Below are 24,906 nucleotides of genomic sequence, written 5' to 3' on the forward strand. Positions count from 1 at the left end.
CGCGAATAAACACTGCAACTTCGCCTGTCTTTAGTCGCGGAAGCCCCGGCCCCCGCCCCTTGAGCCTGCGTGCCAGGGGCGGGGAGTAGGGGGCCTAGCTCCTACATCGGTGGAAAATAGTTCTTCTACTACTACTACTAACGCGGACACTTCCGTGTGTTCGGCTACCGCTGCAGCCAGCTGTCAACCTGCTACAGCCACATGGCCATCATGGCCCTCGCGTTTGCACGAGGCGAACTGGGCGAACGCGTCTACACGCGCGCGCGTGCTTGTAAAACATGCGATACGGACACGGTGTGTGCCGTATGTACCGTAAAAACGTTATGGTATTTGTACCCCAGTTATGGTGATTACGGCTTTCAGTTTCGGTATGTTCGGCTACCGCTGCAGCTAGCTGGCAGCCAGCCACAGCCACATGGCCCTCGTGTTTGCAGCGGCATGCACGCGGCCTACTCGCGGCTACGCGCGCGCGTGCTTGTGAAACGTACGATTACGGACACGGTAAGTGCATTGTGCTGTTTCTTAAAGCCGAAGCTACTTTACTTTTCTTAAATAGCGCTGTCCCTGTTGTTTCCTTTCTTTCCGTCCTCGTTTTTTACGCTATTTTTCTTAAATAAGTTAGTTTTCTTCTCGGGCGAAATAATCTGGCGGACGATACCTTGCCTAGTTTCGCCAGTTGGTTGCGGACAGTACTCGTGTTCGTGGTTTGTTAGTTAGACCGGTAGCTTTAAAGTTACCGTTTTTACGCTTAAAAACTGAACCATAACATCTGTGGCGAGGTCATTTTGTTTTGATATAACGCGTATTGCAGAAATAAACGCGCGCAGTACAATGCTTCTCCCAGCTAAACGGGCGCGTTGTTCGTGCTCAAATTTCGCACAGAAGTGACATTTGGTCGGCAGAATTGTTTCATGCTACATTTGTTTGGGTTACTCGCCTGAATCGATCAAAAAAAGTCATATTCGCATTGTCTGCAGTGACGGCGAAGGAAATCGCGTCGTTCTGTCAGCGATTGCACCGGTGACGCCATCTCGTTTGTCGACCGTGGAGATTCGGCGGGAGTGGGGTTGCGGGATGTTTGAAGACTCTCCTTCGCCGAAGAATTGAAATTTATAAGAGTTTTGTCCAAATTACGTTTATTTTGATCACCGATAAAGCCGTTGAAAAAGCGTCTTCAAACATTTGCAAAACAACCCGACCCCCCTCCCTTCACAGCCAACAAACGAGATGGCGCCACTGGTGTGATTGCTGACAGAACGGAGTGATTTCCTTCGCCGTCGCCGCAGACGAAGCGAATATGCGACTTTTTTTTAAGGCGGAAGCCTTTAATGCCTCATCGTTGTAAGCAGGAGTTGTCGACATAAATTTCACGCTTTTCAATTGGTCGAAATGGTTGTGACGTCACCGTGCGCGATTTTCAAACGGGCCCATTTGTACTTTGGCTAGTAACCATGCAACCAATTATTGATTGATTGGAAAACGTTTATTGTCAGCACTGAGCCCTAGTGGGCATTATACTAGGTGGCTTCGAGCCCATGGCTCTTGGCGACCTTGTGAGCCCACTCAGTGGCCCGGACTTGCGTCAACGGGTCTGAGCTGGCCAGTATAGCCTCCCACCGCTCTAGAGAAGGGACTGGTAGTAGGTCCGCCGGTGGCGGCGCCTTTTTGCAGCTCCATAAAATGTGGTCATATCCGGCTATCTCGCCGCATTGTTTGCAAGTAGCGTTGTATTGTGTTGGATACATGATGGTATAGTGATGTTACAAGTTAAATAAATAAATAAAACCGAGTAGGAAATTGATCGAGTTGGGGAATCGAACCAGGGTCTCCGGAGTGCGAGACGAGCACGCTACCCACTCCGCCATGCTAGCTCGATGGTTTGGAATGAACAAGGGTGCGTCTAGTGAATACAGTGTCTTCGTTCACTCCCATCTTCCTCCCTTCCCTTACGACGAGGTTTAGGTGTCCGCGGAGATATGCGAGACAGATGCATTTCCTTTCCTCAAAAACCAATTTACCGACGAGCAAGGCACAGAGCCGAACAGGCGATGGCGTTCTGTGGACTCCCTGACAGCGTTGCAAGACGCTGTCGCATTCCACTCTTAGAGGCGTAGCTTAACATCTTAACCACACACCAGTGACACAAGCAGCAACACTGCGCTTAAGGCTTTCGCCTCACCGCACTTTAGGTCAACAAAGCGCCCCCCCTGAATTTTTTTCAGCGATTCAGGCAATTAACCCAAACAAATGTAGCATGAAGCAATTGTGCCGGCCAGATGCCATTTCTGTGCTAATTTGAGCACGAACAATGCGCTCGTTTACTGGGAGAAGCATTCTATGGCGTGTTTATTTGCGCAACACGCGTTATATCTACCTTACCTGTCCTTGATTCATGATGATGATGAATTTTTATGGTGCAAGGGCATCTGTGGCTGAAGAGTGCCATAGCACAAGGTTTTTTCGTTTGCTCAAGGTGGGGTCAAAGACCCATTTCCCAAGTATTTCACCCTGAATAAGCTGAGCACTAGGCCAGGGGTAGCTTGCACCCATTGTATCACTGATGGGTACCCGGCGGCACGGGGGTCGAACCCCGCACCTCCCGCATGCGAGGCGGATGCACAACCACTAGGCCACCGCTGCGGTTGTCCTTGATCCGGCCACATTTAACTGACGAATAATTTATTCAGGAGCTGGTCACATATCATGGCAACATTAGCAGGTAGCAGAATTGTTTGCTGCGATGCATTGTGTAGGTCAGGGATAAGAAACCAAAGTAAAGTAGCATTTGAATTACTTTTCTTTCACATTGGATTGGATTTCTTAGACTGAGCGCATAACTGCAATCTAGCTGCTGTCATGCCAGGGCCTGTTTTATCCATTGTGCGTTCACACTGGACTTTTTTCACTTGCCCAGGGTAGGGTTCTGTGAACAGTTTGGTAGGCCGCATGGCATGATTAAATCGCTCAGTGTGGCAATTGGAACCCAGTGCATAGTTGTAAAATTATACAGAAGGGCAGCTCTGCTAGGTGAAAGAATGAGAAGAAGTTAAACAAAATTGACTTCTGTCCATTGTGTTATGTGTGCCTTCCCACAATCTGCTGCATTATTTTATATTGTGTAGGAAACTCCAACGAGACCAGCGAGTGACCTCACTGCCACGCACTTGCAAGTGAGATGGGATCGGCCAAAACATCTGACAAAGATGCTAGAGCCGTTCCACGTAGCATGAGAAAGCGGCGGGCAGAAAGCTCACCTGAAGGCGAAGGCAGCACGGTGAAGCACCAGCCAGAAGGGTTGTTCCAAAACGTGTTGGCACAGCTCGCACAAAGTGAAGGGGCTGCTGCCAGTAAGGCAGTGCCTTTTGTTGAAGATAACCTAGCAGAGCAGCAGGAAGAAAGCATGTCTGAAGAAGGCAGCTTACCAGAGCGGCAGCCTGAAAGGCTGTCTGGAGACATGTTGGCACAGATTGCACAAATTGAAGAGCCTGTTGCTCACAAAGTGGTGCGAGCAGGCAGGCGAAAGAGAAAATCTGAAAAGCCTGCACCAGCAGTATGGACTTCAAGGTGAGCAGTAGCAGAAGTGTCAAATCTCTTGCTTCCTAACTTTAAAACTTGTCAGCATTTTCGTTACTATGATTGTTTTTTTTTTCCTTTCACGTGCCTAAGTCGTCAGATATGCGACTTACTCCTGTTTTGTCATTTTCATTTAGCATTTGTATAATGCATATTGCCTTGCTGAACTACGATTGCCTTTGTGTTCACACATACTTGAACTGTGTTATTTTAGTGTATATGATGTCCCTCTCCTGTGACGGCCTCAAATGTGAGGGTAGCAGTATGTTTAAATAAATAAATAAATAAATAAATAATTCTAAGAGTGTGCAGTATTCCACTCAGGCGCATTGAAGCTGTCAGTTGGGGGTAGCAGTTTTTTGTAATGAATTAAGATGTGACCTGCTGCTGGTACATAGGCAGGATATTTTTTCAGGAAGGGTGCTCGGGTTAATTTAATGTCTCGTGGGGCAGTGAGGGAAGGTTGGTAAACTTGATTTCTGGGTGGGGCCCGGGCCCCCTCAGGACCCCCATTGGCAAAGTGCCCAACTTGCTGTTAACCCAGTGTCTCTTATAGTGTACTGTATAGTGTGTGTCAGTGCTTGATCCCCATTTGGGTGAAGGCACCAATCAACATTGCAGTTCACTCTGATGTGGAGCGGATTATGTTGTTTTTGTGTTTTTAGTACCCCCTTACTTTTATCTGCTGCCTTTGCTGTGTTTTCTGTTTGCCCGACAACCTGGGTTTGCACAAAGTCATGCACATTGGTGTGCCGCAAATGATGCTGCCAGCAAAATGGAATGAAAGTCAGAAAAAGCATGCACTTCAAATGGAGTACAGTGCTGCTTGATATTGCCATCTAACCCAGTAGCATGCTTTTAATTGTTGGAGGTTACATTGACTATAATGGTACCTGTGTACCATCCCAAGTTTTCTGTACAATCCATGAGAAGTGTTCATAAAGTGTGTTTTTGATGTAAAAAAATTATTTCTCGTTTTACAAAAAATCTCTTATGAACTAGTGGATTGCCACTGGCAGGATTTCATTCTTTAAGGAGCGCTTCCGTAACGTGCGCATTCTTTGAGGGTGTGTCATAGTATGTTTGTTTTAATCTCTTGTACTGGATTACTGCAGAACTCAGGCCTGGTTGAGAAACAAGTTTTTGTGGAAGTCCAGAGAACAGAGTTGGGGCAATACATTTGAATGGGATGTTTTTTCTAGATGAATGCTGACCGTGTATGATATATGAGTGCATAGTTGTGGGACAGTGTTCTGGTATTTGCTAAAGTTAGGCCTTTTTCTGCATGCTGCATCTCCAAAATACAGTGAATGCATCCAGTTTGAACTTAAATTGCTTTATACTGAGGAAGTGGATCCAAAATTTATAATTTATTTATCATACCTCAAATGTCCCTTGCCGGGACATTACATGAGGGGTGGGCATAACATGGCAAAAGGTGCTAGGTGAAAAGGGATTGATTATGGGCTTCAATGATGGGCTTCGATTGCAGACTTTAAACCTGACAGGTCACTGATGGTGGTGATACGTTCAGGCAGGTGATTCCAGTCGCTGCAAGTTCGCACAAAAAATGAATTCTGGTATGTAACTGTGTGTACGTGTGGGGGGCACACAGTGTTGGAGTGAATATTGTGGGAATAGTGGTAGGGTGGTCTGATAGTATCAGGAAAAATGTATTGTTTTTGAGTGTTGTAAGTTTTTTGCAAGGAAAAAAAAAATAAACAAAGTGATACAAGAGAATGAAAACTAATAAGTATAATGCTAGAGGCAACCGTTATTCATTTTGCTTCAAACAGTTGTAGAGGCGGGTGCTGCTGTCTTGGGAGAAGGGGGGCAAGCTTTTCAATTCTACCAACGCCAAAGGGTTTACAAGGAAACATCGGGGAATTCCTCCTGCTGCGTTAGTTGCTCCTGCCCTGTCTGTGGCATATATGCGGACCACCCGTGCCGTCAGAATGCACAGCTGTAGGCTGCTCTGGCATGACAACAATTGCGTGCAAGCTTCAGCTGCATGTGTACAAGGTGCAGTTCGGATTGGTTGTGCCTAGTCTTGGCATTTGGCAAATATAATGGGCAAGTGAAACGTGATTTCATGTGATCTCTTTATTTTGAATTCATAAATGGAATAACTTTTGTTTGCATGCCCCGATTTCATTAATTCTTTTTGCAGTGGTGTCTGGAATGTACAAGAAATCCTGTAAACCAGAATAATCGACAGTGAAAAAAAAAAAAATGTTGCAATGGCTCCTTATAAGTTCAGCTATTGAAGTTCAGGTGTTGAAGTTCAGTTATAGTAGTATCCATATCAGTTTTGAGAGTTTAGAAAATGCAGTTACCCTCGGCGCTGTGGCCCAACAAATTTTGTCTACATCGCGCCAAAATATGTGCACTTTTGCAAAGTTTGCAGGCGAAGAAACCTCTCCAGTGCGCGTAACTCATCAAAATAGCCAAGATTTGTTGGGCCACAGCGCCGAGGGTAACTGTGGTAGGTATTACTTACGGTGGACTACACGCCGCTTAGTGAATGATGAGACTAACAGTGATAGTCAAGAAATTAAATATTCAATATTTGTTAACCGTAATGTGACGAAAAAAGCACTCTTCTAACTCAAGAACCCTATTTTTAAAAATTGCAGAATATCTTAGGTGAAACACCCAGTAAACTGTTGATGTCTTAGTTGTAAGCCTAATTCTAATTCTTTGTTACATTCATTATTTAGTAAAAGATCACTCTTTTTGGGACAGCTTAACTGGACTATATTTGGCTTATACATTTACCTCCTAAGCTTGGCTAAGCAAATGAAATTTGTGCTTCAGCATACTTGCAGACTTGCCTTAAACATTACTTTGTCCATGATCTGATGTGTGGCTTTTGCAGGTGCTGAGTTGAGCATGTTCCTTGGTGTCTAATCCCTAGTGCGGAATTGGACAAATCAGGTGGCTGACAAAACCAGGAACTGGGTGCTGTAGTGCACTCTGTATCAGTTGGGATGACAATAAAAAGACTAAAGGTGGCAGCAATAGTTACAAGTTACGTGGATAAATTTAGGATTGCTTGAGAAAATGTTTTGTGCTGTTTTTTGTGTAAAATATGCTAATGGTCTGTTTATGTAGTGAGGTACATTGTGAAAAGAAGGCGTTTGAGAGTTAGGCACTGTTCTGTACTTGCGGACAACTTTTTTTGGCAATGCAGTGGAGGCTAGGCTGGAAAGGAAAAGAGACGGCCTTTTGTGCCCGCGCCGTGGTGGTGGATTTTTCATTGTTCTGTCTAGGAAGGCAGGGAGGTGAAAGGAGGGAATCTGTGGAGCTGAATAATGAACAGCACAGCAGGGGTACAAAATCCTTCTTCTTCCCTTTCCTGCCTAGCCTCTGCTGCGTTGCCAAAAAAAAGCTGTCCACGAATATGCAACAAAGTGACGCAAAGTACTTGAGTAAAGTAAAGGAGTTGGTGCAAGTGCTGTCATGATGGACAGGTTGTGTAGCAGGCAGTGTGAACATTTCTCGTTTTCAGCATAGTAAAGTAGGTCTCGGGGGCCTGTCTAGCTACGTTTGTATTGGGAGTGATATTAGTAGCATGTTTTGCCATTTCATCCTGGCATGCTGCGATTGCTATTCTCTCCTGTCAGGTTTGCTGTTCAGCTGGAGTTGTGCTGAACCTTTGGTCACTGTGAAACATCTTTCGTAGTTTGCCTGTTTTCGCAAAAATTGAACAGATTATTTTTGAAGCTGTTGTTGAATACGCTTGAATTTCTTATCAGTGTTCATTATGGCTACTTGTATAGTAATGATGTAGCTGACCAGGCTTGACACAAATGCAGGAATCTGTGCCTACAAGTTGTGGAACTAAAGCGGCCAGCTCCAGTATCTGAACAGGCAAGACGGTTTCGTCACGAGAGCCTCTTTGGAGGACGGATTCACAGAATGCCAGGTGAGGCTAACATAACATGTTCACTTTCATGATGAAAAAAATTTGTACCGCAGGAAAAAAAAGTGACCACAGAAGAAGCACATACCTATCACCTTTGTGAGTGTTTCTTCCATGGTCAGTTGTTTTTTGTGCTGTATGAGATTTCACCATGAACTGCTTCCAACCAGCCCCGCTTGCAATGCCATTACATGGTGATGACTATGCTTGCCATCACTGGAACAATTTTTTTTTTTAACAATAAAGTAATAACAGATTTGCTGGCATAGAGTGCAATCCAGCTTTGTATCCCTGCTTACTGTCCCATTCAGTATTTTCCATTTATTATTACCACGCTCCAGCAGCCTCTGCAAGCTTTCAAAAGTATTAGAGTCAGCACATAGGTGCCACATAGTGGATGCACATTGTCTTCAGATTTATTTCATATTTTTTGTATCAAATTTCTGTATGGCTCCAATTGTTCCTTGCATTCTCTGTTCACCGATATTTTCAACTGCCTTGAAGCTTCTTAGTGGTGTTTCTGAGCGGTTCAGTTTTCTTTTGTCATTGTGGAGCACTTTTGCTGATCATGTCTTAGTATCATGGAAGAAAGAATGTAATTTCTGCATCATCACTGGCATCACTGTTCAAGGTTGATGAGTACCATGCCGTTGTAGGCTGCCTGTAAGCATTTATTGTAATCTTTGAGCTTCTCATGGTACATCATAAAGCAGTAATAGTTTGCCAGAATGATTGCTGTCATGTTCTATCTGCATTGGGCATATTGATTTCAACATGTAAATCTGTTATGGCTGCTTTAAAACTGGTCAAAAGCCGTCACAAGTGTCATGGACATCATGAATACTTATGTGCGAGAAAGATGGCCTTTGAACACTAGTCTTCAGATGCTAAATTGTTCAGCTATGTAGTGGTTTGATTGTGTATTCATCCTCACAATTATCCCCCTACCATGTGCAGATGTGAAATTGTCGCTTTTTTGTCGCAGTTGTCAGACACAAAAGTTTTGGAATGATTTTGTGGCTTGCACAAAAGTGACATTTGTTTCTTGTTGCTGATGGCTTTTTTTTTTCTCCCAACTTTGTTTCATAGGAATGACAGTGCTCACATGGTTGTGTGTCTTATTGCTCTTGTTTCCACAGTTGTCACGTTTGCTCATATACATTTTTTTTTATTTATCCTCGAAGGTCTCAAACTGAAACATTAAATGAGGGGTGGGCATCTTTGTGTAAAAAAAAAGTATGATTAAAGGTTTTCTATGACCCGCTTGAACATTAGTGGGTGGATGATGGTGGCAACTTCTGTGAGCAGGCCCTTCCATTCTCATGCTGTGCACAAGAAAATGACTGCTGAAAGGTAGTGGTACGGGCTTGTCAGGGTTGCACTGTATTAGAGTGGCTGGCGCAGGTGATGCAATGGGCTCTTGTAATGTGCCAGTTATCAGAGGGCTAAGAATGGAAAAAATTGTGAAAAAGGTAAGGATATGCTATCCCACAGTGAGTAGCTAGGGCACGTAAGTTTAGCTGAGCTTTTAATGCAAAATGCTTGAATTGTAGGAATAAGCAGAACAAATCCGGTAGCACGGTTCTGGACCGACTTGTGGGCATTAGGTTAGTATGATGCAGATCAAAAATAGTGGTAGCATACTCGAGTTTGGGTCGCACAAACGTTTGGAAACCAAGTCGTTTAATTGGGGGAGGAGCTAGGGCAAGATTACAGCATATATAACTGAGAGCGTGGTTAGAAAAATTAATTGTGGTTAACGTGTCATGTTCAAGTTAGGTCATGCAAAATATGCACACCGAGATATTTGAATGATTCGGTTGCTACAGTCTGGCAGTTAGATGATGGTTAATGGACATGAGCATGGTTTTAATGATAGGAACGATGGGATATTTAACGATAGGAATCAAGTGTTACACCAGTTCTACATGAGATTGAGGATGTTGTGTAATGCCGAATGGTTGCGCAGTTAGTTTTTTTGCAGTAAAAGACAAAGTTAGACATTCTGAATTGAAAAAGTGCAGGAATCTAGGTGGCAGTTTCAGAATATTTGTTGTTTTTTTTGTGTGTGTGTGTGTGTGTGTTTCATGCAGAAAATTTTTATATTTGTTAGTTTTTAGAATTTTGAGTATTTTTTGCCAGTGATAGCTTCTGTGTGTTACCTTCTGCATGACTTAAAAGCTGCCTGTTCATTCATGTATGCATAGTATGATGAGCAGACTAGGCCCTTGAAGGGAAAGGGCACTCCATGCAGCCTGTGGGGAAGGTACCATAAGCTTTTTGTGGAAAGGACTGCACACTTGAGTCTGACTGAATTAGAGCAAAAGGTTGCCAGAGAAATCTCAGGCATCTCAAGTGTAATACTAAGAAGATTCTCCAGGACAGACCAAAGGCAGCTCTGGAGGCTACTTTTGCAGTTTATGAAAGGCATTGCATTACTGGTGCTGCAAAGTGCGCAGTTTTGCAAAGTCAACTCTTGCCTTTCTTGTGTAGTGGATAGTAGCATGAAAGAGCTGCAGGCTTTTTGTGTGCTTGTCGTGGGTATTAAATTGATTTGGTTCTTATGTTCTCTTATATTAACCAGTTCATGCCTTACTCTCGTTACAGCTGGTTAAAGCACCTCTTTGAGGCTTAAGATTTCGGTACACTAAACAATTTGAAACAGGTACATTTTTTCTAGCTAAACTTTGGTATTAAGACATTGGGGTTTTCTAGAGCCTGTTTTCTGTTCTCATTTACTTTTCTCATGAGGAGTATTAATAATAAAGGCAATGGATTAATATAAGGGAATGTTATTCTAAATTCTAACCATTTGTACAGTCGTCCATGCACTTGTTTAGAGCGCTTGAGCACCATGCTCTGTTGTGCATTTATGACAGTCACCACTGTTTGACAGGCTCTATACAGCATTTAAAGTCATTAGGAGTTAAACACGATCTATGGGAATGTTCATGCATGATAAGGACAGGTTTCGAGTGCCCTGGGCCACTTGTTAATGACACAAATATACTCCTTGGTGCGCCGTTCAATGCTCTAGACAGGCATGCGTGTGTGTATGTGTGTGTGTACATGTTGACCAGAGTTTTTACTGAACAAGATTTTTCAGTGAACTGGAGTTTTTACTGCACAGCTCGGTCATAAATTTGCTTAGAGTGCAAATATCTTTAAATATGAGATTTCAGATGAAGGTACACAGGGCGCCTCATGCAAATTTGAGCTATGGATTTATAAAAAGAATCTGGGCCATGCTGTGGTGCTGCAGTATGGGAGTCACCTAGAACAAGCAGGTGCATATTTTTTTTACTTCAGACTGACCTAGGCAATTAACTTTTCAGTTGCCGAAGATATGTGGAAAGTTTCATTTAGAATATTGTATGGCAAAAAGCAACAACCAAAAATGTAATTTTCCTCTATTTATGGCGGTGTTCTCCAACCTGAGAAGAAAAGCAGAGTACAAAATTTCCACTGCAGCATTGCACATCTTGAACATCCCACACCTAGAAGCACTCCCCTCTTGGCTGTTGGCTAGTCACATATAAGCTGTATGGCTGCAGCTGTTAGCACACCATGTAGCATCTGTACTGTTGTGCTCTTTGGGAGCTTTATGTGCCTTCTTTCATTCTTCGAAAGAAGCCCTCAGGAAAAAAAGCACTAACTTTTACTGCAAGTTACACTGTTGTGGTTCCCGATAGTAGTCTTCAACTTTCTTTTTAAAGAGGCTGTAAAACACCTTCTGCAGACAATACATAAACTTGCTCAATCACTATGTCTGCATTGTCGTGAACACCTCAGCCAAACATACACTTCTACACGTAGCAGAGAACCCATAATCACGCATTGGAAAGCTGTGAAGTGAGAGTACAGCATTTTCTTTTTGGCCTTCCACAACAAATATGAAGTACAAACTGAGGGGAGCAGATTAAAAACTGGAAAATAATGCACCTAATTAGTAGGTCCTCCTGTCATACCTTGGGCACATCATGTGTCACTGTCACCTCTTCATGCACTTTAGCGTGCATTCCCAGACACCTTAGAGCATGTGGTGGTAGCTGTCTCGGTCACAAAAGAGATGCCCTCGACTCAGCGTGGCAAGCTCAGCCAGAGAACAGCTACCAAGTGACAAGGGGGGTGGTCGTTTGGTGCCCAGCTTTCACTGGTCGCAAGCCAGAGAATGGGTTGAAGCCAAAGATTCACAAACAAAACAAACTTTATACAGCAAAGAGACGATGCAGAGGATTTCACAATCACTCGTACGAGCACATACAAAGTGAATAACAAAACAATGCAACTTGTGCAAAGTTACGCACGAGAAAGATTACAATACAAATGAATTATTGTACCTAAAGGGCACTAACACAAGAGAAAGGCGAACAAACAAAACACAATTTGTTCATCGGGCACTGCAACAGTCCGACAACCAGAGGTTCACGACAAGGCCATCCCGCAGGCTGGCGCGCACTGCCTCTTTGGCCCATGGCTGGGCGAGTGGTGTTGTCCCAAGAGTCGAGCGGGCACGCTTCACTGAAGCTTAAACGGCAGCTCGAGCTGACAGGCAGCAGTCAACGCCCTTCATATATAGACATGCTCCACGCCTGTTTGTTCTTCATGCCAAGGCAGGTGCGCACATACACACAGTATCAACTGTGCTGTTTCCTTCTCCCTCTCGCACCGGGCACGCGTCCCCATTGGTCAGGCGCGAAGGCTGGCTTCAAGATGCTTCGAGATCTTTCTTATGTGGCGCTGCCGCTGGCTCGCGAGTGAAGAGGGAGAGGGCATCACTTAGCACACTCAAGGCTACGCCCTCTCCGTCAGCATTGAGTAGAAACTACTCCAACATTCTGGAAAGATCGGCGACATCTGCTGACGTAATTCCTTGGCGTCGCACCGGCGAACAATGGTGGAGAGGGCCACAACACACACAAGGCTAGGCTCTCTCCAGGGTTTCCTTCTCCCCTACTCTACGACGCGCGCTGGCGAGATTGCGTCCATGTGGTGCTGTTTTTTTTTTTTTTCAAAAATGCGCTGAATTTTCCGAGAAGCACACCTTTTAAAAGGACTCTAGAGCAGTGAAAAGAATGTGATCCTTCCAGCCTACAAAGGAAATGTTACTGTGATCATAGGCCATATTGGGTACGTCTCTGAGATGTCCCTCCTGCTGCAAGATGAAGTGATCTGTACCAAGCAGACCCAAGACCCCGTAAGGAAAATAGAAGTGGAACTTCAAAGGCTCCTAACAGATGTGTTTTTGTTCTTCTGGCAAACAAGTACCTTTACTACTGGCTTTCATGCTATAATGGTTCCATCAGGGGGTTGTCAACCTGGGTTCCACAGAACACCGGTGTTCCCCCTAGCACCTAAATCCTGCATGCCTAAACCCCCCCCTCCCCTCCTTTCATGTACCCACTTTATTTTTGGACTAATCACACTGTAATTGCTCATTGCAGACTGTTTCACTGTACAGCCGGTCATTATAAATTTGGGTATTTCTTGACATGCCAAATGTCTGTATGCATGTCAGGTAGAAAGGGATGCAAGCCAAGATACATGGGGTTCCTCAGCACCTTGTGAAAGCTGTTGGGGTTCCATGAGGCTAAACGATTGAGAACCCCTAATATACAGCTTGCGTAAGTTACACAAAGTGGACAGACCACCTGGGCCATTTGTGGATTTCATGCATTCTTCCCTGTATGATTTGTCTATCTGCATGAGGTGCTTCAACCTTTTATTGGACAAATGCCTATGTACTTGAAAGACACAGCTGATTTTGTAGGAAAGCTCAGGGATGTTGTGATTGACAAGGAATGCATCATGGTCGCGTTCAATGTGAAATTTATATTCACATGCATTCCAGCTGAGTTCGCTTTTGAATGCTGCAAAACAGACCAGCAGCATTTGAAACAATTCTCTGTCATCTGCTGAGCTTCTGTATTCAGAATACATATTTTTTGTTCAGCAGCAGTTACTACAAGCAGGTTTTTGACATGGCTATAGATACATTGGTGTCCTTCGTCTGTGCCAACCTTGCACTTGGATCCATTGAAAGTGTGGCCCTGGAATCACTCCATACTCGTCTGAAGCTGTTTCTATGGTATATTGGCGACTGCTCTAGCGTATTTTCTGCAAGGACGCCAGACTGTTTCTGGACCACCTTAACTCATTTCAGCTCACAGTTCAGTTTACGATGAAAGAAGTTGTTGCTAGAAGGATTACTTTGCTTGGCATTCTTGTTCTTCACACACACGGGCAACTACCTGGTTTTCACTGCTACTTACCTGTCGGTCATAAATGGTTCGTGGTGCCCTCTCTTTTCAATCAAGCAGCTCATCTGTGTTCCAGCCCCAGCCTGCACTCTTCAAAGCTTAAAAACAACTGTGCAATGACCTCTTGAGCAACAAGTACCCGTGACAAGTACTGCAAGACCTAGGGCACCGCTCTCTACAACCAGCAAAATCGATATGTCAAAAAGCATAAGCGCGCAAGTATTCCATATGCCTGTAATACAAGCGAGGCTCGGTCACGAATTTTCACCTGATACCTAGTATGACATGCACATTGCACACCTACCATCCAGCAAACTAAAGCAACAGCTTTGTTTTATAAAGATTTTAAGATGGCCACATTACCCTGGAGTTGTGTACAAGATCCCTTGCAAGGACTGTTGCATCATGCGTTGGCAAGTTGGGCAATTTCAAAAGAATAAACCAACTCAAGAATGACGTCACTAAAGGCCACACATCTATCAATGCTCTGGCAGTATGTGCTGAAGTGACGGGGCATGGCTGTAATTGGAATGGCGCTACTATCTTGGACAGTGAGGAATCTTTATCACATTTGCTTTTGGAACCTTTTTCTACAGAGACAACCAAGAGAGTAGTTAACAGGACGAAGGACAATCTCTCTGATATTGACACCCACTTGCTGCTTTGTTGTACACACAAAATGCGGCCCTATACCATCCATGTTCATTGTGAACAAGAGACTAGTGTGGGTCCTGAAACGTCACTGGTTTAAAATGTCATTCTTCACTCTTTGCCGAGTGCGTGTTTTATTTTTTAAACTGCTATGCTCCCCCCTCGCCAGACAGGATTCTGTCAGACCCTTGACAGCGATCGATGTCATCAAAAGCTACCCTAAATTCTTTTAAGATGGCATGTATAGACTAGTGCATCGATGGCAGAGGTACATGCTGCAGCAGACTGTGTCAGAATGTGATGTGCTCCTGGGAAAGAAGACATTCTAAACTCATTTGGATGTAACACCTTTTAATTCCATCAGCTCAAAAGTTACAGCCAAGGAAGCAAAGCTTATTGAACACCCCTTGTATTCATGACGTGGTGATTTCAGCTTAGATGTAAAGAAATGGAGACTATAAGAATTTTCTGTTAACAACCTGAATATCCTTGCTGGCATGTTGAAGACTTCATGGTAAGCTATAGGATTTAATTTTGACTCAAAAAACAGCTGCTTTTATGTTGTTTGCATAACATAAAATTTTCATTTGGCTAAATCATTGGCTTTCCAACATTATCGCTACATTAAAGCCATGGAGATCTGAACTTGAGAGAAAAACATGGTGGTGTCGTCTGCATGTGTCGTAAATTTGTAAATAGTTCATACAATATCATTAATTTAGATGTCAAACAGTAAGGAACTGTACACACCCATAAAAATGAGTGTTTGTTATATATGTAAACATGTTGCTGTCTTTTGTAATTACACCTACCATGGTGGCTCAGTGGCTGTCATTTGGCTGCTGTGTCCCAAGGTCGTGGGATTGAATCCATGCTGCGAAGGGTGCGTTTCGATAAGCGTGAAATGCTAAAGTGCCCATGTTCTGCGTGATCCCAGGATCCGCTTGCATGAAGCAGATTGGGCAGTCTAGTTTCCAGTCTAGACTGTCTGTTGGTTTTGAGGAAAGGAAAGGCAGAGTAACTGGCTCACTTTGTTCGTGGGCACCTCATCAGCGCATTGAGGTTAAAAAAAAAACGAATGCTGACTGAACAGTTGCCAGCGAGCATTCACGTTTGTCCTTTTACTTGTTTGGGTTTCTGTGGAGCATGCAGCAGTACAGAAATGCAAACGAATAAAGGACAAACGCAAACACTGGCTGGCAACTGGAGTATTTAATCAGCGTTCATGCTTTCTTTTTTCCTCGTGTGCAGTTGAGGTGTCCATCAGCAAAGTGGGCCAGTTTCTGTGCTTTTCCTTTCCTCGAAACTAGCGGAGAGTATAGACTGCGAATGACTCTAGACTGGGAACTAGACTGTCCAATTTCCTTTCAGCAAGCAGGCTCAGATATTCTAAATTCGTCCAGAGCCCACTACCACGTAGTCTTTCACAGCCCACAGGGATATTGGAACGTTCTACGCACTACATACATAACACATTTTACAGATACATTTGAAGCAGACTGACTGGTTTGCCACGGGTGTCGTGCATGTAGAGCCCCCAAATTAAAAATTTGAGATGAAAAATCTGTCTGCTTCAGTGAGTGAAAAGGCTGAGAGTGAGCAAGTTTCTAAGACTTCTTTATTATGTATTTTTTAAATTGTCTTCGAACACCAACTTTTCTTAACACTGATTCCATTGAACTTCTCCCCTGCATCTAAACTGAAAATAAATTGTAATGCTGCTCGTATCAGGGTTGTGAAAGACAGGCAGATTATTTTTTCTAATTCTTGTAGAAGGCAGGAATAATGGATTTTTGCTTGTAATATGGAACCTCATTCCTGCCACTGCTTTTGAAATTCTAACACCTACTTCTGTTCATGTCATGGGGAAGCACTCCTGACTAAAGGATTGGATCAGATTGAAAATGAGGGCCACTATACTGTGCATACTGCACTGGTTTAATTTGAAAGCACTGAGTATTTTTTTAGATTTGTGGGCATTACTGATTTTAAATTCATCTCTTGGCTCAAACAAAAAGGTACTGCAGTGGAATCTTGTTAATTCGAACTCACTTACCCCCAATTTCCCGTTTACTCAGACTGACGCTTTGTTCTCATCAACATGACACATACTAAAGGGGTAGGGACACCAAAATTTTCATAATATATTTTTGCTTTCGAATAATGCGCAAGACATTAGTAAACAGGAATCATCACATGAAGTTCGCCTATGCTCATAACTTGTAACTGAATTTAATCTTCCATACAGTTTCGGTTTCGGCACTTGAGAGACAGTTGCAACATCACAAGTGTGCACCAGATCACATGAGGCATACAGGAACTGTAATATAATAGCTTTTTGTTCACTCGCTACCATTCCAGCTTCTGAAGCAGTTTAGTGCAAGAGTTTGAATGAATTAAAATGACAAAGCAGCAACTATATTGCAGTTTTTGTATACCTCATGTAACAAAAACAACCTACAGAGGAAAAAAATTACAAATTATTTATTGAGCGCTGACAAACTGCATGTAATGATCAATATTTACTAGCATCATATGCATCATTCCAGAGCAAAAACACACTTGGAAAAATTTGGTGTCTCCACTCCTCTAAGGGAAGCCCAATCAGGCTCCCTTTGATTCAAACTTTTGGTCCCTTTTGAGCTTGAGTTATCGATATGACTACAGGAAAACTGTCTGATGATAACACTTTAGAGCCTGCCACTGAAGATTCATGCCACAATATCTACAGATTAATTGTGGAAGTGATTAGCAAGCCCTTTTGTGAGCAAGTCTCGAGTTTTTGAGAGCCGCTTTTTCTGTATCACACCATTTATTTGCTTTGTTGTAATGCAGTGTCATATTTCTTTTTTAGCAATTCATTTTGTTTCTCGCATTTTTAAATACCGTCAAATCTGAAGGCCAGCATGAGCATAAAAATTTATCATATGATAAAGTGCTCCCAATCACTGTATCATAGAGACAGGAGAGTGTTATCAGTGGTCTTTTTATTTTTCTAGATTGCTGTTTGTTTATAAATGGGAAGTGTTTCATGTAAAGGTGTGCAAAAAGGACACAGTAAACATTACAAATGTGCAGCATTGGAATTGGTATTTCAAGCAGGGAAGACTAATCATGGAATTAAAATTCAGCTTGAATGCATTAAGTTCATGTCTGCAATCTTGGTTTTTTGACTGTCACCGGAAAACAGGACATCACAGTCTAAATAAGGTGTGACTGGCAACAGGCATAACAGTTGTTGCGTAGCATTTGTTGCAATCAAGGCTAGAGGTATGAGGTCAAATGCCAGTCGTGCAAGGAACCCACTGGTTGTTCTTCAAATGGGCACCAGCGTAGCCCAGCTAGGTACTCAGTTTCTCACGGGAAAAGTGATTGCAAAAGGTCCCGCCTTGTCTTTGACCAAAGTATTACAGGGTGCACGAGATTTTCATTCTAACTTATTGCCATGTTTTTCTTTTATTATTATTGGCTGAAGGTCACCTTGGCTAGGGTGTGACATGGCTGTGTTTTTGGTTTACACTAGATGGGGCCAAAGACCTATTTTTTTTCCAAGCATTTCACCTCAGAGACATTGAGCACCAGGCCGTGGTAAATCTTACACCCGTAGGGAAACCAGCTAATCCACGGCTAACCAGCGGCAGTGGGAATCGAACCCCGCCCCTTCCACATACGTGTCAGATGCTCCAGTCACTAGTCCGCTGCTGCAGTCGAGTTTTTGCTTCAAACTTCATTGTTGTGATCATAGTGGTGGCTCTTTTTGTGGTTATTTTAATGGGTCACTGATTGCACAAAGTGTGAGGCCACCATATGCAGACATTTTATGCTTGCCACCCATAACTGATATAAGCCTGCATTAATTTCTCCAACAGCTACAGCCTTCCTTGGACTACAGAGGAAGAAAGCAGTCAGGCGAACCAAAAAGTAGCAACTTGAAGATTTCACTGATGAGGTGCGTCTGTCGTGTGTATTAATTTTCAATAAAATATTGCGGCATATTGACACTGGGCTTTTGTTGGAGCCATAAGGCTGTGCAGCCTACTGGCAACTTCTGCACATGAGATATTTTTTGTTTTCTGTGTGAAGAATCTCCATTTCTACAAAGAAAACCGATGGAAGTGGTAGGTATGGACTTGGGGAGGGGGGGGGGGAGGGGGGGGGGCGGACGGAGGAGAGGCAGCCTATATAAGTGAGCAGGGGCACCGAAACGAATGGGGCTAGTAAATTCAGCAGCAGTGGCTTTTTTTTTTTTTAACTGCGTTTACGTTGCCCGCTTGTCGTATCACGATGCAGAGACCGGTTAATATTAAGCAACTGAGCTGCTGATTACAGTAGTTTAAATGAATTATATCTCGAGTTTATGGAAGTGCGTGTTGTATGTCAGATAAGAAACCATATTTCGAAAAACGAAAGGTACGCCCTGAAACGGCGCGTAACGCCATTTATGTATGACGTCTCGCAGTGGGGCAATTCTGCAGTGAAACCGGAGGCACTCCCTATGTCGACCTTCGCACATCCGTCAAATGTAACCTCCCACCACCTGCCTCAGTTTATGTTTACAATCTGAGTCATCTGCTGATATAACGCAACACTCACAGCTGAACGAAGTGCTCTTTAAATGTATGACCGAGGTGTAGAAACAAAATTATACGGGCGCGACTGCTACGGTTAATCGCGCACACTACCGCCATATGCAAACTACAAAGACAACTCCGGAAGCATAACGGTTTTACTTTCGGCGAGCACATTATATCGGTATGACCACTGAAAGCAGAAGGTAATGAGGTCAGTTACCGCCGACAACGCAAGCCGCAGCCCTGCGCACTTCTCCACACCCTGGCTACAGTACCCTCATAGAGAAAGATATTGGTTGCCATGGTCGCCTTGGTAGGGTAGGGCGGCCCCTAGCGATACCTCCCCTAGCCGAACATTAACTACGCGACGTGTATTGTGACGTCATATTGTAGTGTGCAAGTGTTTGTTACTTGCATTCTCTTACTCAGAACATTTATAAAGTTTACTTTAGCGTTTTATATGATAAATTTCTTTGTATTGTAATATTTTGCTAAAGTTGCGTCGTTTCAACAGCGTGCACTTGCGAGACGGCGCCAGCGTCTCGCGCATGCGTATATTCTAGCGCTTTTACGTGGCATGTCGCTGCTGCGAGGATTCTGCTCGCAGAAGCGGCGAAAATATCAGTAATTGACTGTGGTTTAAAGTAGTAAAGAACAAAGCTGTCCGTCTGATTTACCAAGTGAGTTGGCATTATTCTTCTCCTCTTGTTTACTATTAGCTCATAAGATCACCAGCCATCCCGCAAATGATAAGCGCCACCGGTTGGGCGCATTCTGCGTGCTGTAAGTGCGACTTCGGCTCGGAGGCATTCCAGCTGATTTCCCGTCTGGAGCTTGTGAGCTTGTTCTTCAGCTGGTATAAAGTGGGAAATTGGAGTTGTACGCAAAGCCATTGCTGGGGTTTGTGTGTTCTGCTGGATCTCCGTCAACTCTTGATTACGTGTAACTTGTGCAGCAGGTGACGTGCCTGCTTGTAGCATCGAGTACGTTTTTCCTGGTCTATCACGTTTTGAGTCTGTCGGAAGTAGGTCTTCTCGCTTTATTTTATCTGATGCTCCGAAAGCACTTTAGGCGCCTACGTGCGCAGTGTTTGTGCGCACCTGCCGTGTTAAGTGTTGACAGCGGTGGTTGGTTGCCGACGTACGCCGACAGAGTCGTCGTGCTCGTCATTAGCCGTCGCTGACATAATTCCAAGTTTTGTGATTGCTTAAGATGGTCTTAATATTTTGTGATGTTTGCTTCCAATGAGGACTTGAAAGTTGATATGTCTGATATGTAATGTGTTCAACCTGCGTTTCGATGTGTCGTTACCATATTCTGGCAGGTCTCCCTGCCCGCAGACAAAAAAAATTTCATATTTCACTGCACTTTGTCATCACAGCGCAAGTTATTTTCTGCTTGCTACTTTGGCAAATGTTATGTCTTCTGAAGCTGATCGTTGTCTCATTGTGATGTTATTCGAGACTCACATTGGCTGCCTGCTGAGCGTTTGGATTATTCTTTGCCGTAAGTCATTGGCCAGTGCGTTGCCTGTATGTGCGGCCCATTTTCCTGCGTTTAGGGAGCACTTCCGTGAAAGCTTTCTTGTGCAACGCAGTGAAACGGACTCAATGCACCCTGGCCTGCTATGCTGTGTAGTTTCTTCCAATTAAACGTTTTGTGCCTAGTTGCGTGTTTTACAAATCAGTGTAATTGTCGAGCTTAATGTGCCCTGCGTTTACGGAATATCGGTATGAGGAGGAGTTTCATAGTAATGCAGTGTGTTGAGGGGACACTGGAATGGGTGAGCAGACAGTGGATAGCAGAGTGATTGTGCTCTGTAGCTATTGCTGCAGTTGCTTGTTTGAATAGAGTTGTGTTGAACCTTATAGACAGCCTCAGGCTCGATCCTAATTATTTCATTGAAAAGAGAAAACAACTAGCCTACAGATTTCATGAATACTACAAAACCAGTTTGGGCATTTAATAGGAATAGGCTCTAGTCTGTACGTGCCTGGTGCATCAGAAGTGTTTCTCATGTGTGCTCGTTACATTTGTCTGGGCTGCAGGTGGTGTGAAATTTATTCGAACCCTAAAATAGGTTAGCCTAGTAGTGACAACTGTTGTTGAACTGTGTTGATCCCGAATTAGTTTGCATTCGCTCTGCTATCTATGGTTGGGAATGGCACTTATTGAAGTGTAACGTTGTCAATGAATAAAGTGCAATACTTGTAGCACGTGGCCTTCAGTAAATTCTGCATCATCATGAGGCGCACATCACTCGGGAGCTGTTCAAACACATGAAGCGCTCTTAGAGCCTTCGTTTCAAATGTCCCATGTAATGAGAACTCACCCAGCAGGCAGCACCCAGTGCAAAATAACCTGAATCACGTGAACCGAATTATGTGTTTCATTTGTAAACAACTGTATATAACTGACTCCGAATTGTATTGCGTAAACTTAGGCAGCCTTGGCTATTTTCTTTATCTGGAACTATTTTTGGTGCATTTTGTTGACTAATTTATGCAGACAAGGCCTTGCTGTCATATATTTCGGAATTGAATGCCTGTTGCTTACTTCCAAGGTTTGGATGGACCATGTAAACAACCGCTGTCTGGTTGCGTCAAGTTGTTCTTGAATGTCATTAGTGGCAACATGCACAAACACTATTGTGAGCCTTCTGGGCTCTCTGTGTAATGTGCTGGAAATGGTGCAACTTGAATATGTTTACCTTAAGATACCGATTGCTTGTTATTGCAACAGCCAGCTTGTTCCAACATTGTTCCAGCTTGGAATAATATTGGTACCTGCTCTCTTTTGTTGTGCGTAACATTGGTATGTCACAGATAACTGGTTTTGGTTTTTGGTTCCATGGTGTTCCCAGGAGACTGTACCTAAATAGCGCCAGCATAGCAGTCTCTTTATTTTTTTTTTTCTTGAGTCGTGCAAACTTTGAGCATGTCTGCCAAATGGACTGAGGCACAAGGCACTTGCACTTAAAATATGCCAAGAAAAAGCAGTCAGTGTTGTCAGGTATGTTAGTTTCTATGCAGTGTTTGCTGTGCCCTGAGTGTTTCTGTGAATAATTAACTTAGGTTTAGACATCAGTGACAAGTTGGATGCCTGAATGTCTCTTCACCATGGTCTATGTTTCAGGCATTTTTTTTTTTTGTAGATAAAGTTCCTTCTTTTCAGATGTGTTAAGGCTACTAGTATTACTTTTGGGATTACTTTAGGATGAGCTGGTTCAGATGGGGAGTGAATTGAGGGCATGTATGGTTCAACCACATACTGTAAAGTGGAATCCATGTACTTGCGGCAATGTAACTGCAACTTCGGGTTTAATTTCATTCTAAATGCTGAGAATGCAAATACTGTATAACCAGCAATAGAGTGAAATATTATGGTACCAATTTGGGACGTTAATGTACAAGGCACATGTGCTACGCAACCTGTGAAAGAGGCGAAATTCAGCGATAGTGGCTGGTGTGGGATGGGATTTTAGTGAGGTGAACGAGGAATATGCGTCTGTAATTTGTGCTGGTACGCTGCTCTGTCGAGGGTAGAAGTTGCTGCATTGCGGTGCTGAGGGAGACATTGCCACGCATACATTCTTACCAACTGCAACATACGTGTCATTGTCAGATCCTTGCATGCAAAGGAGCTGATGATGACAGATCCACAGACACTTGTGTGGAGTTTCTACTTTAGGTGTGCAGCATTAGTGCAGACTGGTACTGTGACACCTTGTGGTAGCAGCAAGAAACCTGGAAACCTGTGTGCAGGCATTGTTTTGTTGCACAGCAATGCGTGGTGCCATACAGCTGGGCACACAGGCTCTTCTGCAGCAGTTTGGGTGGGTCATTTTCAACTGTATATCCCATGAAACTCTGGTCTCTCATATGGCTGTCAGTTCTCTTTTTTTTAAAGGACAACTCTGGGAGTTTTTCATACATTTTGAGTTGACAGTCAGATCGCATTCTCTTTCCACCACTGCAAACCGCCTTTGAGAGTACTGAGTAGAACTATTTCAAAACAGTGAAAGCAGTAAATCAAAGCTGAAACTCAGTCCCTGGCCAGGGAAGTTCTTTGTGCGTCGCAGTGATGAGGTCATAAGCATTACTAGAAAAACATTCGTACGCTCATTGAATTACTGAAGTAGTAACTGAAAATGATCAGTCCTTTCATAAAATGCCTCAGATGACCTAATATGAGCCTCAAAATTTTGTTAGTGAAGCCAGAAGCGGGTACTAACTTGTGGGCAATGTTTGTAATGTCAAAAATGCAGTGTTGCAAGTAGAAATCATCTGAGCTGAAACCACGGAAATGGGAAACTTTAAAATCTGTGCCAGGATGAAATATCATATGGCTGCCAAACTTGGTGGAAGTAATTAGAAAGAGGAGAAAAACCCACTGTATAAGGTTTGTTAAAATATGGTAACCTCGAAAAACAACTAGCTACTTGAGATGGCCGCCGCGGTGGCTCAGTGGTTATGGTGCTCGGCTGCTGACCCGAAAGACGCGGGTTCGATCCCGGCCGTGGCGGTTGAATTTCTTTGGAGGAGAAATTATAGAGGCCCGTGTGCTGTGCGATGTCAGTGCACGTTAAAGAACCCCAGGTGGTCGAAATTTCCGGAGCCCTCCACTACGGCGTCTCTCATAGCCTGAGTCGCTTTGGGACGTTAAACCCCATAAACCAAACCAAACCTACTTGAGATGAATGGTTTCTTGCAGGACAGTGTAAGAATTGCAGCGCTATGGTTCAGATAATGGTGGCATTCTTTGGTGGCAGACCTGTATGACACAGGCATACAAGACTTAATGCTTCACTATTAGTAGTAGTAGTAGTAGTAGTAGTAGTAGTAGTAGGGGTTTATTGTAGCAAAAATACAAAAAGGGAGGAAAAGATGTTGCAAGCAGCAAGCAGCAGCAATTGCTGTCTAATATCTTAAGCACCCAAGCTATGGCTGGCGGAAATAAAGGCGCAGTGAGAGGTTAGCAAGGAGAAATACAAAGGGAGCAATAGAGAGATTGTACAAGGGAGAGGTTTGTACACTATTTACAATATTTACAAAAAAAAAGTGTCAAAAATGGGTTATGCATCACCTTAGAACAACTTAGTGCAATAAAAACGATGAAGGAAGACTAACATGAACATTCATAAGCACTGTCTTCCTTTGTCCTATCTTTTTATTGCACTTAGTTTTTCTAATCATGCACAACCAAATCGTCCAGCAGCATGCTTTACTGAATTGTACCACCTGTCTAGAGCACTAAACATAGCCTACTTCTGTTGTCTTTGATTGGCAGTAAGAGTTTTGTGAGCATACTTTTTATATTGCCAGTGTGACCTAAAACCTCTGGGTGCATTCAGCATGAGCCTGCTGCCAGCTAATGCTTTTGACTGTCCTTTGTGTGCAGCATGAACCCACCTCAGCTGGGAGGAGGAGGAACAGTGTATGGGGGGCATCCCTTTGGGGAACCTCACATACAGCCAATCGGCCCCCATGGTTTTCCCCAGGGGTCACAAGCTCCCTTCATGGCCCCAGCTTCCAAGGCCTACAATGGTGTAGACGGCTATGCTGCTGGTGCAGCTTGTGTTCCTGGTGGGTATCGTGAAGGATTGGTAGGGCAATGTAGTGTTGTTTTTATAGTGGCTAGTTGAGGATTGGCTGAAACTTTGTGCAGTTACATTTTTAAGGGAACACCACAACTTCTTAGGCCAGTATGAAAGGAGGTTCCATTGTAATTTGCCTGGTGGCAAGGCAAGAAAATGAAGTATGTCAACCAAAATTCTTCATGCCACCAATGTGAGGGCGTTACAAGGCACCTACCTCAGTTGTATTGCACCTTTGACTTCGTCTTGGCAAGCCTTTGGCATGTCAGCTGCTGGCATGTGATGGCTGCCTTGTTTAATGACTTGTAGCTGTTTCTTCTGACTCATCAA

General features: G+C 43.6%; 2 protein-coding genes across 4 annotated transcripts in view; both read left to right on the plus strand.

Moving 5' to 3' along the window:
• Positions 1-355: 355 nt before the first annotated feature.
• Positions 356-18,408, plus strand: LOC149352415 (uncharacterized). Its single transcript, XM_089581574.1, has 4 exons — positions 356-501; positions 3,123-3,564; positions 7,392-7,501; positions 18,279-18,408. The coding sequence occupies exons 2-4, from the start codon at positions 3,176-3,178 to the stop codon at positions 18,332-18,334; spliced, it is 555 nt and encodes a 184-aa protein (XP_089437700.1). The 5' UTR covers positions 356-501; positions 3,123-3,175; the 3' UTR covers positions 18,335-18,408.
• A 1,092-nt stretch (positions 18,409-19,500) lies between these two features.
• The window catches only part of Sec24CD (COPII coat complex component secretory 24CD), a 52,786-nt gene continuing 47,380 nt past the window's right edge, over positions 19,501-24,906 (plus strand). For 2 of the 3 annotated variants that reach the window (XM_089581577.1, XM_089581575.1), the window contains exon 1: positions 24,381-24,565. In XM_089581577.1, coding sequence (XP_089437703.1) covers positions 24,382-24,565 — 184 coding nt within the window. In that variant the 5' untranslated portion in view covers position 24,381. Of the gene's footprint in view, positions 19,661-24,380; positions 24,566-24,906 lie in introns of those variants that run through there. The other variant, XM_089581576.1, reaches the window with a different exon arrangement.

The sequence above is a fragment of the Amblyomma mixtum genome, chromosome 3 (assembly GCF_055824585.1).
Source record: "Amblyomma mixtum isolate Tamu chromosome 3, ASM5582458v1, whole genome shotgun sequence".
NCBI lineage: Eukaryota > Metazoa > Arthropoda > Arachnida > Ixodida > Ixodidae > Amblyomma > Amblyomma mixtum.